At 47.5% G+C, this 13,628-nt stretch overlaps 1 protein-coding gene across 2 annotated transcripts; it reads left to right on the top strand.

Annotated features, from left to right (window-relative positions):
• The first annotated feature begins 4,491 nt into the window (after positions 1–4,491).
• Positions 4,492–13,193, top strand: LOC142485595 (uncharacterized). Of its 2 annotated transcripts, none has more exons than XM_075584473.1 (2): positions 4,492–5,271; positions 11,097–13,193. In XM_075584473.1, the coding sequence occupies exon 2, from the start codon at positions 11,204–11,206 to the stop codon at positions 12,857–12,859; it is 1,656 nt and encodes a 551-aa protein (XP_075440588.1). In that variant the 5' UTR covers positions 4,492–5,271; positions 11,097–11,203; the 3' UTR covers positions 12,860–13,193. The 2 variants fall into 2 exon arrangements, with proteins under 2 accessions (XP_075440588.1, XP_075440589.1); XM_075584474.1 differs by lacking the exon at positions 4,492–5,271 and adding an exon at positions 8,573–10,748.
• Positions 13,194–13,628: the final 435 nt, after the last annotated feature.

Below are 13,628 nucleotides of genomic sequence, written 5' to 3'. Positions count from 1 at the left end.
AGCACCCTTCAGCTCCCTTCATCTCCCACAGCACCCTTCATCTCCCCCAGCACCCTTCATCTCCCCCAGCACCCTTCATCTCCCCAGCACCCTTCATCTCCCCCAGCACCCTTCATGTCCCCCAGCACCCTTCATTTCCCCCAGTCCCTTTCATCTCCCCCAGCACCCTTCATGTCCCCCAGCACCCTTCATCTCCCCCAGCACCCTTCATGTCCCCCAGCACCCTTCATGTCCCCCAGCACCCTTCATTTCTCCCAGTCCCTTTCAGTCTCCATCATCAACCCCCCTCCACCCCCATGCCTACCTGATTGCGGCGACGGGGGAAGAAGCGACGGCGGCAGGCCTCAGCCTTGATAATAGGGGGGAGCGCATCAGTGCCTTAGTGCTGTAACTGCTGGTGCGGGAGCGGGCTCGGAGGGGGAAGCACGTTAGCGTGTTAGGAGCGAGCTCGGGGGGGAGTGAGAGGGGGAGAGCGTCAGCACCTCAAGGGAGGGGAGCGCGTTAGTGCGTCATACTGGAGCGGGCTCGGGGGGGAGGGGGATGCGTTTCAGCCCTATACTAGAGCGGGCTCGGGGCAGGGGGGGGGGGAGTGCGTCACACCGCTGGAGCGCACTCCTTCCCTACAAAGGAAGGGAAGGGGGGGGTTAAATGGGCCATCAGGGCCACAGCGGGAGTCCTTGCGGGCTGCATGCGGCCCGCGGGCTGTATGTTGTGCAGGCCTGCTGTATAGGGACCCCTTACCACCAAACTGCTTGTATTTACAGCTGTTTGGTCGGGACTGAGTACACAGTGTGCTGCCCTGCAAAACGCAACAAAGCAGCCACATAGGTACTACTGAGAGACGCTAGAATGAAATGACATTGAGAGCTAAACTAATCAGGTATATTGACAGGATATTGCAGAAATACCTGATGGTTAGTAAGTGAAGCTCGTTGATGTCTAGGGTGCAGCCCGTAATGTAAGAAGGAACCCTGTAGAGGGACCCCTTACCACCAAACTGCTTGTATTTACAGTTGTATGGTCAGACTGAGTACACCGTGTGGTGCTCTGCAAAACGCAACAGAGCAGCAACATAAAACAAGCTATAATGAAATGACATTGAGAGCTAAAATAATCAAGTATAGCATAACCTGGGGTCAGAGTGCTGTTGCTGACCACGGAGGCAGTCTACGAAGCACTCGGACCAGGAGCAAGCCCACACCTCTCCGATGAGCCGACGTCACGAAGGTGGTGACATCAGACGTACCCTACGTTGGTTTCACCGTTTGTGGCTTCATCAGGGGCTGGTACCAAGGGCTACAAGTGGGAGTTTTACACTATCCACCCTAACTTCAAAAGGATTGAACGAGGACTTTTTGTTCACCCGTTATCTGCAGTATGACCCTATATGTGTAATATCATTGGTATTTTCCCCATCACCTGTAGATATAGAGATTCACTGGGGTTACCTGGTACTCATATCACTAATCGGGTTAATTTGGTACCTGTATCACCGGCAGCACCTGACACTATACCTTAGTACTACGGGATACACCAAAGCAACTGTTTATGGTGAGGAATCCCTTCTGTCCATTGACACAACTGTAAATTACAATACAGGAGGCAATCTTTAGTATTAGACTGGTCATGAGAGAGTCCACACCACTATACTAGCCAGTCTGCAACATCTCTCATACAGCCATACTATTATTCATTATTCAAGGTAATGAATTGGGATTTTTATTAGAGACTCGGCTTTGTTCATCAACTTTGATACACAGCAATGTGGTACATGGTTTATGGTGCAAGGATAGCTATGGACCATATAATTACCCAACCTATTATTTATGTAGGTATTGCTGGTATCCAACTTTCATCAATGGAGCCTTAGTCAGCAAGAGAAGGCACGTAGTATTACCTATGAGATTGTACCAGTTTAGCCATGTATGAGTTACATTAAGGAACATCAATACCCATGAATTAACATTTACTGGCTATTTATCTGGACTAATATGGGTTCTACATTGGCATTCTCTATACAGTGTGCTTAATACAGCTTCTCTATACCACGATTATGAGTTGTATATCATAGAGCAGTAACGAAGCGTCATTAGGGGCGTGTTATTCTCAAACATGAGCCGATTGGCCAGTCTAAGTACCAATGAGCGTCTGCAAGCGCTCGGTTTCTATAGCAACGCTTGCCCATAAAACTCCCACTTGTAACCCTTGGAACCTGTCCCCGATGAAGCCACGAACGGTGAAACGTATGTAGGGTACGTCTCACGTCACCTCCTTCGTGACGACTGCTCATTGGAGTGGTGTGGGCTCGCTCCTGGTCCAAGTGCTTCGTAAACTGCCTCCTGTGGGCAGCAACAGCGCAATGACACAAGGTTATGGTATACCTGATTGAGAGCTAAACTAATGTCATCTCATTCTAGCGTGTCTCAGTAGTACCTATGTGGCTGCTCTGTTGCGTTTTGCAGGGCAGCACACTATGTACTCAGTCTGGCCAAACAGCTGTAAATACAAGCAGTTTGGTGGTAAGGGGTCCCTCTACAGCAGGCCTGCACAACACGCGAGCCGCATGCGGCCCGCCTGCACTCATTGTGCGGCCCGCGGTGGCTTTTCCCGTCCTCCCTCCCGAACCTGCTCCCCCCCACGAGCCCACTTTCCCCCCCGCAAGCCCGCTCTCCACCTCCTCCTCGAGCCTGCTCTCAGGACTGCACGCTTTATCCGTGTGGCACTTCCTGTGCCCGCTGCTTGTGAGCATGCTTGTCCTGCCTGCTCTGCCGCTGTGAGGTGAGGGGGGAGAGTAAGGTAAGATGCATGGGATTGGGGGAAGGTGAGATGCAGGTGAGGGGGGAGAGTAAGGTGAGATGGGGGGGAGAGGGGGAAGGTGAGATGCAGGGGAGGGGGGGAAGCTGTGATGCAGGGGAGGGGGGGAAGGTGAGATGCAGGTGAGGGGGGGAAGGTGAGATGCAGGGGAGGGGGGGGGGGTGAGGTGCAGGGGGGAAACCAAGGTGCAGGGGAGGGGGGGAAGGTGAGGTGCAGGGGGTGAGGTGTAGTGGGGTGAGGTGCAGGGGGGTTGATGTGCAGGGTGGTGGGATGTGTGTGGTCTGCAGGGGGATGGGATGTTTGTGGTCTGCAGGGGGGTATTGTGTCATGTGGAGGGGGAGTATTGTGTATGGGTGAGGGGGAGAGAGATGTGGTGTGAAAGAGTGAGTCTCACAAAGGTTGATGATGACGGGTGCTGGGGGAGATATATGAAGATGATGAGGGGTGCTGGGGCAGATATGAGGATGATGAGGGGTGCTGGGGAAGATATATGAAGATGATGAGGGGTGCTGGGGCAGATATGAGGATGATGAGGGGTGCTGGGGAAGATATATGAAGATGATGAGGGGTGCTGGGGCAGATAAATGAGGATGATGAGGGGTGCTGGGGGAGATTGATGAGGGGTGCTGGAGGAGATATGAGGATGATGATAGGTGCTGGGGGAGATATAATGATGATGATTATGATTTTACCCGTGCGGTCTGAATCTGTTTTCCTTGGAGTAGTTCGGCCCTTCTCGTTTTACAAGTTGTGCAGGCCTGCTCTACAGGGTTCCTCCTTACATCACAGGCTACACCCTAGACATCAATTAACGAGCTTCACTTACCTACTAGCCATCAGGTATTGCTGCAATATCCTGCAAGTCATTTACTTCAGGATAGTGGATGGTTATATTGTCAAATACCATCTTGATATTAAGTGTACAGATTATCTAGTTGTCTGTTATATTATAAACCACTGCACAACTAGTAAGATTAGCTACACTTACCCACACCTCTTCGTTTTTTTTTTTTTTTTTTTTTTTTTTCAACTTTGTTTTTATTGGTTTTAGTGCATACAACCAAGGGGTTACATTACGTTGATAATTATTCCAGGTATACACTTAACTTGCAAGGACAAACTTCAAATGACGGACGCACGTTGGGGAGACCCACAGGACAAGACATTGACAGACAAACAACAACTACGGAGAGATGGGGGGGGGGAAGGAGGGGGGGTAGGGAGGGAGAGGCGTAGACGAGTCTCGTACCACTTGCTGATCCGATGACCTGCACCGCCACTGCTATCACCCTGCTTTTGACCACCTCGCAGAGAGCCCTGAGCCAAATCCGCATCCGCTTTTCGACTTCGTTCCAGTTGGGATAGTACTACAACCCTGGGGGATCCCTGCCGTCCGAACGTCCCGTGCAGCTCCCCGCCCAACATCCAAGGAGAACCCACTTCCATCTATCAAAGCCATATTGTGGCCTCATTCATCCCCTGTATATCGGTCTGGGCCAACCACAGTGACCAGACTTTTTCGAATTTATCGGCCGAATCGTTGACTAAACTCGTCAACTTCTCCATTCGGCAAATGAACCAAATTCTGTTCCTGATTTTGTCTATAGAAGGAATCGCATTCTGATTCCACAATGCTGCGGTCTCACACCTCATAGCGGTAGCAAAGTGTGCTATCAGCTTGTTACCCGACCGAGATACCTCATTCGTAGGTTTACCTAATAAAAATAGCCACGGGTCCAGCTGAATTTTGAGCCCTAAGAAGATCCTCTGCAGCCAATCTCGGATCTGGGTCCAGATCGGCACTATTTTCGGGCAAGACCACAGCATGTGAACCAGATCCCCTTGTTCCCCGCACTGCCTGGGGCAGAGCGGGGAAGATCCCCGATTGAATTTAGCTAATCTAACTGGGGTGAGATACCAACGTAATAATACTTTATATGAGTTCTCCTTCAATGTTGTGCAGATGGAGCTAGTGGCCGCGGCCTTAAATACCGCGGCCCAGTCCTCGTCCTCTAGTTGGCCCTGGAGATCCTCTTCCCATTGAACCATAAAACGGGGTTTGACTGTCCTGTCTGTGTCAGTATTTACCACCTCTCTGTACAAGGCAGAGATCAGTCCCCGCGTGCCTGTCCCGCGCACACAGAGCTTCTCAAAATTCGTCAGCGGTGGTCTCACCGGGTGTGCGTTATAATATGCCCTGACCTGGAGGTATTTCATAAAATCCGTGTTAGGAATGTCTGTTTCCGACTGTAATAATTCTAAGGATTTGATCTTTCCTTTAACCTCCAGGTCCTTCAAACGTCTAACCCCCGATTTACGCCAGAGCGGGAAGCTCTTATCTGTCAGACCAGGAGCAAAGTCCGGGTTACCATATAAAGGTGCATCAGAGTATGTTTGGAGGTTAATGAGCTGTTATCTTTGGAAGCCTCCCAGACCGAGAGTGAGTTGCGTACAGAGGTCAGTGGAATGAGAACATCCCTCACCCGTTTCCTCGGGTACCAGATCAGGTCCATGAGCTCCAGCGGGGCGCACACCTCCCTCTCCAGCGCCACCCACCGCCTCAGCCCAGGATCTCCGTGCCACTGCGTAATTTGGCACAATTGTGCCGCTTTGTAGTAGGATATAACACTCGGAACCGCTAGGCCACCAGCTTCCTTGGCTTTCTGCATCATTTTTACTTTAATCCGTGGTTTTCTACCATTCCAAATAAATTGAGATATTGATTTTTGAAGCCCTGTAATGTCTGCTCTTACCACGGGAATCGGGAGAGTTTGAAACAGATATAGAATCCGGGGAAGGACGTTCATCTTGACGCTATAGATCCTTCCTAACCAGGAAATACCATATGCCTTCCAATGCTGCAGCTCTTTTTTTAGAGTCCTCAGCAGTTTGGGATAGGTAGCCGAATATAAGGAGCTTATCTGTTTTGTAATCTGCACTCCTAGGTACTTCATGGAGGAAGGACGCCATCTAAACCCGAAATTGAGTTCTATCAGCTTCTCCATCTCTCTTGGCATGTTGAGGCTTAAGGCCTCTGATTTGGATTGATTTATTTTAAAGCCTGAGATCTGGGCAAACCGCTCTAGAAGCTCGAACAGATTAGGTAGCGAGACGAGCGGCTTAGTAAGGGTTAGAATGATGTCATCTGCGTACAAAGCCACTTTGTGCTCCTGGGAGTGGATTTGCACCCCAGAGATATCAGCGTTGTTCCGAATTTGCGCTGCGAGCGGTTCGATGCATAGGGCGAAGAGCAGGGGCGAAAGCGGACACCCCTGCCTCGTGCCGCTTTTAATTGGAAAAGGATCTGATGGGTATCCTTGGTGGACCACCCTAGCTGTTGGTGCCGTGTACAAAGCCTTGACTGCCTGTTGGAATATACCCCCAAACCCAAATGCTCCAAGCGTGGACTCCAGGTATGGCCAATCAATCCTGTCAAAGGCCTTTTCCGCATCTAGGCTTAGGGCCACACTTCGGATCTCCTTGGCTCCTATAAAGTCTATGATATCAACAATCCTTCTAGTGTTGTCGGCCGCTTGTCTATTTCTAATAAAGCCAACTTGATCCGGATGGATAAACCTCGGCAGGATTATATTTAATCTATTGGCCAGTAATTTAGAATAGATTTTAACATCTGTATTTATTAATGATATTGGCCTGTAACTCTGGCAGCTAGTGGGATCGTTGTCCTCTTTATGAATTACTGAAATTGACGCCTGGAGCATCTGTCCCGGAAAGGGCTCTCCTGCTAGCACTCCATTGAATAACTGGAGCATGTGAGGAGCCAGAACTCCAATAAATTTTTTATAGTACAGATTGGAGAACCCATCCGGGCCCGGGGCTTTTGACGCTTGTAGGTTTTTTACTACCGCCTCCAATTCCTCCCTCGTAAAGTCGCTCTGTAGTGCCTCTCGCTCCAATCTGGTCAATTGTGGCAAGGCCGCGTCTGCCAGGAATTTCCGTAGTTTACTACTTGTCCTAGCATTGTGGACCACCTTCTCCCCATTGTATAGCTGTGCGTAAAATTTCACGAACTCCCCCACTATCACTTTAGGGTTTGAGGAACACTGGCCCCCACTTGTTTTGATAGACTGAATATTAAAATTTGGTTTCCGGTTTCGGAGTCTGGTAGCCAGCATAGTGTCCGGTTTGTTAGCTTTCTCATAAAACTTCCTCTGAGTCCAACTCATGTCTTTCTCGGCCCTGGAGGTAAGGAGGAGGTTCAGTTCAATCCTAACATCCTTCAACTCCTTCAGGGTATCCTCTCTACCTGTCCGGTTATGTAGTGTAGAGAGCTCATGTAACCTTTTATAAAGCTGAGTTAATTTGGCTTCCTTTTTCTTTTTTCTACTTGCAGCTATGCTGATTAAGACCCCACGGATCGTGGCTTTATGAGCCTCCCATAACATAGATTGGGAATCCACACTGCCACTATTTATCCTGAAGTAGGCTGATATCTCGGTTTTGACTTTTTTTTGTATTTACGGGATTTTAATTATCGATTCGTTTAGCTTCCAATTTGCTCCCGGCCTGACAAATCCAATTTGAGTGCATCTTAGCTCAATCGATGCATGGTCCGACCATGTAATATCATGTATGTTTGTGTCGGAGATTTGTGGGACCATTCTGCCCGATACAAAGAAGTGGTCAATCCTACTGTAACTGTCATGGGGATGGGAATAAAAGGAGTAGCTGCGTTCACCTTGGTGCTGCTCTCTCCAAATATCTACTAGGCCAGTTTGTCTTAGTCCCCTCAGAAGTGCGGTGTTACCTACTTTCCTTATAGATTGTTGGGATGTCGTGCGATCAACCTTAGGGTTGAGTACCGTGTTAAAGTCCCCTCCCAATACAATATGACCCTCGGCCCACTGTTGCAGCTTTTGAAAGAAAGCGTTAAAGAAATCTGTTTGTCCTTCACTAGGTGCGTAGATACATGCCAATGTAATTCTGGTCTGTTTGAGAAGCCCTATCAGCACGATATACCTTCCCCCGGGGTCCCTTTTGATCTTTTCGACCTGGAATGGGGTGTTATTGTGTATTAATATAGCTACCCCTCTCTTTTTTTCCTCCCCTGAAGCTAGGAAAAACTGACGGAAGTGTGAGTCTATAAATTTAGGGCTGTGTCTAGAACTGAAGTGTGTTTCCTGGAGAAAGACCACCTCAGCCCCTCTCCTCCTGAACTCCGCGAAGGCGACTCTCCGCTTGTGCGGACTATTGAGCCCTTTGGCGTTTTGTGATATAAAGGTTACCGCCATATTGAGATAAGTTGTGTGTGCAGATAGAGTGTATAGGCGTATTTACTCTTACCCCTGTCTTTGGGCTCCTGATGGGCTTGTGAGCCGTCGTGCTTGCCCTTTCCGAACGGGTTCCGTCTGACGCCTGTTGGGGCTGGGATGGGGAGGGGAAAAAACATGAGGGAAAATAACATATATACATCACATATAGAAATAACAAGAACCGTATTGGTCCTAATAGACCTCGGGTTCAATGCCCGGCTGTGATCTTTTCTTCCTGGACCTCTCTCCCCCTTGGTCCACCTCCGTGGCTCTTGAGACCAGCCACGGACAGCCGGGACTTTGCCAGGAAGGTGGGTCTTACCCCATCTCCTGGAGTGGATGCACATGCCTGCAGGCAGAGTGGTGGTTACTCCCCCCTCTCGCCGGCAGTTATGCGAAGCTAAAACCTAACCTCTAAACTCTGAACTACTGTCGTGTTTGGGCAATTTTTTTTTTTTTTTTTTCCCCAAACCTGGTGTCGACCCTAATTAACCTCTATACTCTACTCTATCACCCTCGACATTCTCTATACTACTTCCCGAAACTCTGAACTACTTTAACCCTTCAATTCTGTCCTTCCTCCGTTCCTGCTATCCCCACCTGCAGACTCTTGTGCCCTACCGGCTCCTTCCCTCGCTGCTCCCCCGGGGATAATTTTTCCCTGGCCGCCTGTTAGCGCTGGGACTTATTCCTTTTTAGTGGACTCTGTGCCCCGTAGCGTCCCTCTGTGACTCCATGCTATCGGGTAGAATCTACATTCTTTCTTACCTCCCGCCTCTTACTTTCCTTCCCCCCCTCCCCCCCTCCCCCTCGGGACCCCCCCGTCTGCCCTCGAGACCTCCGCTCCCCTGCCCCCCACCATTGCTCATGTCCCCTTTGTCCATCTACTCTGTGACTACTCTGTTGCCTTTTGCAGAGCAGCACACTGTGTACTCAGTCCGACCAAACAGCTGTAAATACAAGCAGTTTGGTGGTAAGAGTTCCGTCTACAGGGTTCCTCCTTACATCACGGGCTACACCCTAGACATCAATTAACGAGCTTCACTTACCTAATAGCCATCAGGTATTGCTGCAATATCCTGCAAGTCATTTAATTCAGGATAGTGGATGGTTATATTGTCAATACCATCTTGATATTAAGTATACAGATTATCTAGTTGTCTGTTATATTATAAACCATTGCACAACTAGTTAGATTAGCTACACTTACCCACACCTCTTCGGTTTATTTTTAATTGTTTTTATCTGTGTTTTGTTCAATATTTGTGCTGTCAAAACAGTTATATTTTTAGTTAATCCTAATAAAGATTTAATATTTTTATTTAAGGTGTCTCTCTAGTGCCACACAAAAGGGATCCTTTCTTTCCTAGTTTACTAAATGTGAGTCTGCTAGAAACTCTTTCAGAACTTGAAACAACAATACAAACCGGCGCCTACAGAGTCCCATATAGGAAAAAAGTTCAGTCCAATGGTAAAGAAGTGTCCAGAAATGTCCAAACTTGCACTTCACGCTCCACAGCAAGATGTTACAAGAAGCATGTGATGCAAAGAGAGAGAAAAGAGAGAAAAATCATAGTGCAACAATGCTACAGTATAAACACATAAGACAAACAGGACAAGACAATACTAGACAAACACAAGCAAGGCTGACAAATAATACAAGAGTTAATTTAATACACAAAAAATATAAAATGAACAAGGCAGATGACGGATCCGGTGGTAAAACCGGAATCCTACTTACAGGACGTTCGTTTAATACAGACAGGGGTGTATGGTGAGTGATGCACGGCCGCGGCGTCTGATGGATGCGTGGCGTCCAGGAGTTGCTCCAAACACATTCCCTAGCTGCGCAACCGGATGTGCGTCACCGGGGGTGGGTTTCAGGCTCTCCAAACGCTGTCTGCCACTCCGTGGCCGGAAATACGTCACTGGGGGCGGGTCAAAATGCCAAAACCCCCTTCTCCTACAGCTGTACCTTGATCACTCCTGTGGGTACTCTGCCTTAGTCGAAATAAACTCTCACAAACTGCCCAACGCGTTTCGTGCGCTTGCGCACTTCTTCAGGGGATAATGGACACAGGACATGAGATCTTTAAATACTGAGGGGATGAAAACCATTGGAAAAGGGTTGTACCGCCCACAAAGCCAAAGATCAAACGGGATTGGTCTAATCACTTGTCAGTCATGTCCTGTATAAACACAGCCTCACTAACAATACAAATAGCACACGATCACAATACAATAACATTAACACAATTACATAAATGCATATAGACTCTCAATGGAGTATTAATAAACCAATGTGTTATCTATTGTAAATAACAATAGACCATATATATCCTGCCAATGAATAAATACATTCTATATATGTATACACATGGTCTCATATAGATGCACGCAAATCAGATGAATGGAGCTTGACTTTTGCTGTTATTATTATGGCTCACCTTTTCCCCATTATATAGACCCTCATAATATTGTTTGAATTCCTCCACAGTTCATTTGTGGTTCGAAGTCACTGTGCCTGACTTCAATTTGATAGCCTGTATACCATAATTCGACCGTTTGTTCCTCAATTTATTTGCTGATAAGGTATCTGGCTTGTTTGCTTTCTCATAAAATGTCCTCTTTGACCAACTTAATGACTTTTCAGCCTGGGAGGTAAGTAACAGATTTAATTCTATTCCAACATCTTTGAGTTCCTTCAAAATATCTTTACTTCCTGTATTCTTATACAGTAACCAAAAATGCCATATTGCCGCCCATAAAAGACGTACCTTATTACCATGCAATGAATCAGTGTTGCTGCGCCAAAAATAATGTATTTTCTCACTGAAATTGTGTATGGATTTTAAATAAAAACATCCCCATCACAAATACAATTTCTGTAAAAAGGACACCGAAGTTTCACTTAAAATGTGTGTGCTTGGCGCGCACACACTTTTTTTTGATAACTAATGCCTAATTTCACCCAATTTTCTAATGATGTATTTTTTTTGTCTCGTCTAGTACAAAGACAAGCTCCAATAATCCACCCATGCCAACACTGGAAGGTTGCTTTTAGCAGTCAGGACTGCCTCCTCAAACATCTGAAGTTCAAACACCCAAATGAGTATATGGAAAAGATGAGGACAGAACAATCTTGCAATATTCCAATAAATATGACAGAAAATGCATCTTTCAACCAGTCAAGGCAATTAATAAACAATGTAACTGCTTCTCATTCCAAAAGATATATATTAGCTGCTGCCACAGATCTTGGAGAAAGTGGGGAGAGTCTGACTTGGTTATCAGACCAGAACGCACAGAAGAGAACACAGACCGGGGAGAGACCGCATGTATGTGGGGAATGTGGGAAGGGATTTAGTGACTTATCCCACCTGGACACACACAAGAGGACACACACAGGGGAGAGACCGCATGTATGTGCGGAATGTGGGAAGGGATTTAGTAAGTTATCCAGCCTGAGGAAACACAAGTGGACACACACAGGGGAGAGACCGCATGTATGTGGGGAGTGTGGGAAGGGATTTAGTTATTTATCCCACCTGAACATACACAAGAGGACACACACAGGGGAGAGACCGTATGTATGTGGGGAATGTGGGAAGGGATTTAGTGTGTCATCCAGCCTGGACACACACAAGAGGACACACACAGGGGAGAGACCGCATGTATGTGGGGAATGTGGGAAGGGATTTAGTAATTTATTGTCCCTGAGAAGACACAAGATGACACACACAGGGGAGAGACCAAATGTATGTGGGGAATGTGGGAAGGTATTTAGTGATTTATCCAGCCTGAGGAAACACAAGAGGACACACACTGGGGGGAGACCCCATGTATGTGGGGAGTGTGGGAAGGGATTTCATGATTTATCCCACCTGGACACACACACGAGGATACACACAGGGGTGAGACCGCATGTATGTGGGGAATGTGGGAAGGGATTTAGTGATGTATCCAGCCTGAGGAAACACAAGTGGACACACACTGGGGAGAGACCCCATGTATGTGGGGAGTGTGGGAAGGGATTTAGTGATGTATCCAGCCTGAGGAGACACAAGAGGACACACACAGGGGAGAGACCGCATGTATGTGGGGAATGTGGGAAGGGATTTAGGGACTTAACCCACCTGAACAAACACACAAGGACACACACAGGGGAGAGACCGTATGTATGTGGGGAATGTGGGAAGGGATTTTGTCAGTTTTCCAACCTGAACTCACACAAAAGGACACACACAGGGGAGAGACCGCATGTATGTGGGGAATGTGGGAAGGGATTTAGTAATTTATCCAGCCTGAGGAAACACAAGAGGACACACACTGGGGAGAGACCCCATGTATGTGGGGAGTGTGGGAAGGGATTTCGTGATTTATCCCACCTGGACACACACAAGAGGACACACACAGGGGAGAGACCGCATGTATGTGGGGAATGTGGGAAGGGATTTAGTCATTTATTTAGCCTGAGGAAACACAAGATGACACACACAGGGGAGAGACCTCATGTATGTGGGGAATGTGGGAAGGGATTTAGTCAGTTATCCAGCCTGAGGAAACACAAGAGGACACACACAGGGGAGAGACCGTATGTATGTGGGGAATGTGGGAAGGGATTTAGTCAGTTTTCCAACCTGAACACACACAAGAGGACACACACAGGGGAGAGACCGCATGTATGTGGGGAATGTGGGAAGGGATTTAGTCATTTAATTAGCCTGAGGAAACACAAGAGGACACACACAGGGGGAAAGACCTATCTCTAAAGCCAGGCATGTGTAGGGATAACCAGTGACTAAGACGCTCACATATAAGTGCACACGTGTATCTGTGTTGCGCTAAATCACAATGAAAATTAACTTTCGTTTATGGTGCATAGAAAAAGCATTTTAAAAGGATAAAATGTTGTAACGTTTTAAATGCAGGTTATTTGTATCATTCTTATTGTAGTTTTATTTAAAGAAAAATATTGTTCTTAATGTTTTATATTTCTATGCTGTTGGTTCTAATAAAATGTGCTTTTCCCATTATGCTGAGGCGGTATGTAGTCACACTTAACTTTGAATCAGAATAGTTTTGCCGCGACCATCTGGCCGCCGGCGTTAGGCCGCAGACGGACCATCCGCCACCAGTTGCTTCTAATGTTAATGTTATTACTGTTTAGGGGGTTCATTAAAGTGGATTTAGCGGTTTTGGTGGGGGTGGATTTAGGGTACGGGGGGACTTAGGATATATGGGTTTTATGGTAGGGGGTTTAGGCACTTACCATAGCAGCAAAGTGGTCGGCGGTGGGGTGAGTCGCGGCGAAACGGCCGCGACCAAATGTCCAAGACGTCCTTTGAATACTGAGGTGGAGAACAGAGACACAGACTAACGTCCCAAGTGTGGGACATTAATGCAGCCGCCTTTATATACCCTATGTCATGTTCCTTTAATATCTCTAGAGAGCAGCAAGGGCTGACCATCTATTTCACAGGTTACACATAGACCTGAAAATGCACATGAGGGGGTTGAGTGTCCCTTTATTAATGACAT

The sequence above is a fragment of the Ascaphus truei genome, unplaced genomic scaffold, assembly GCF_040206685.1.
Source record: "Ascaphus truei isolate aAscTru1 unplaced genomic scaffold, aAscTru1.hap1 HAP1_SCAFFOLD_612, whole genome shotgun sequence".
NCBI classification, from domain to species: Eukaryota; Metazoa; Chordata; class Amphibia; order Anura; family Ascaphidae; genus Ascaphus; species Ascaphus truei.
Note: the sequence above shows the minus strand (reverse complement) of the source record. Positions and strands in the feature narration are given on the sequence as shown.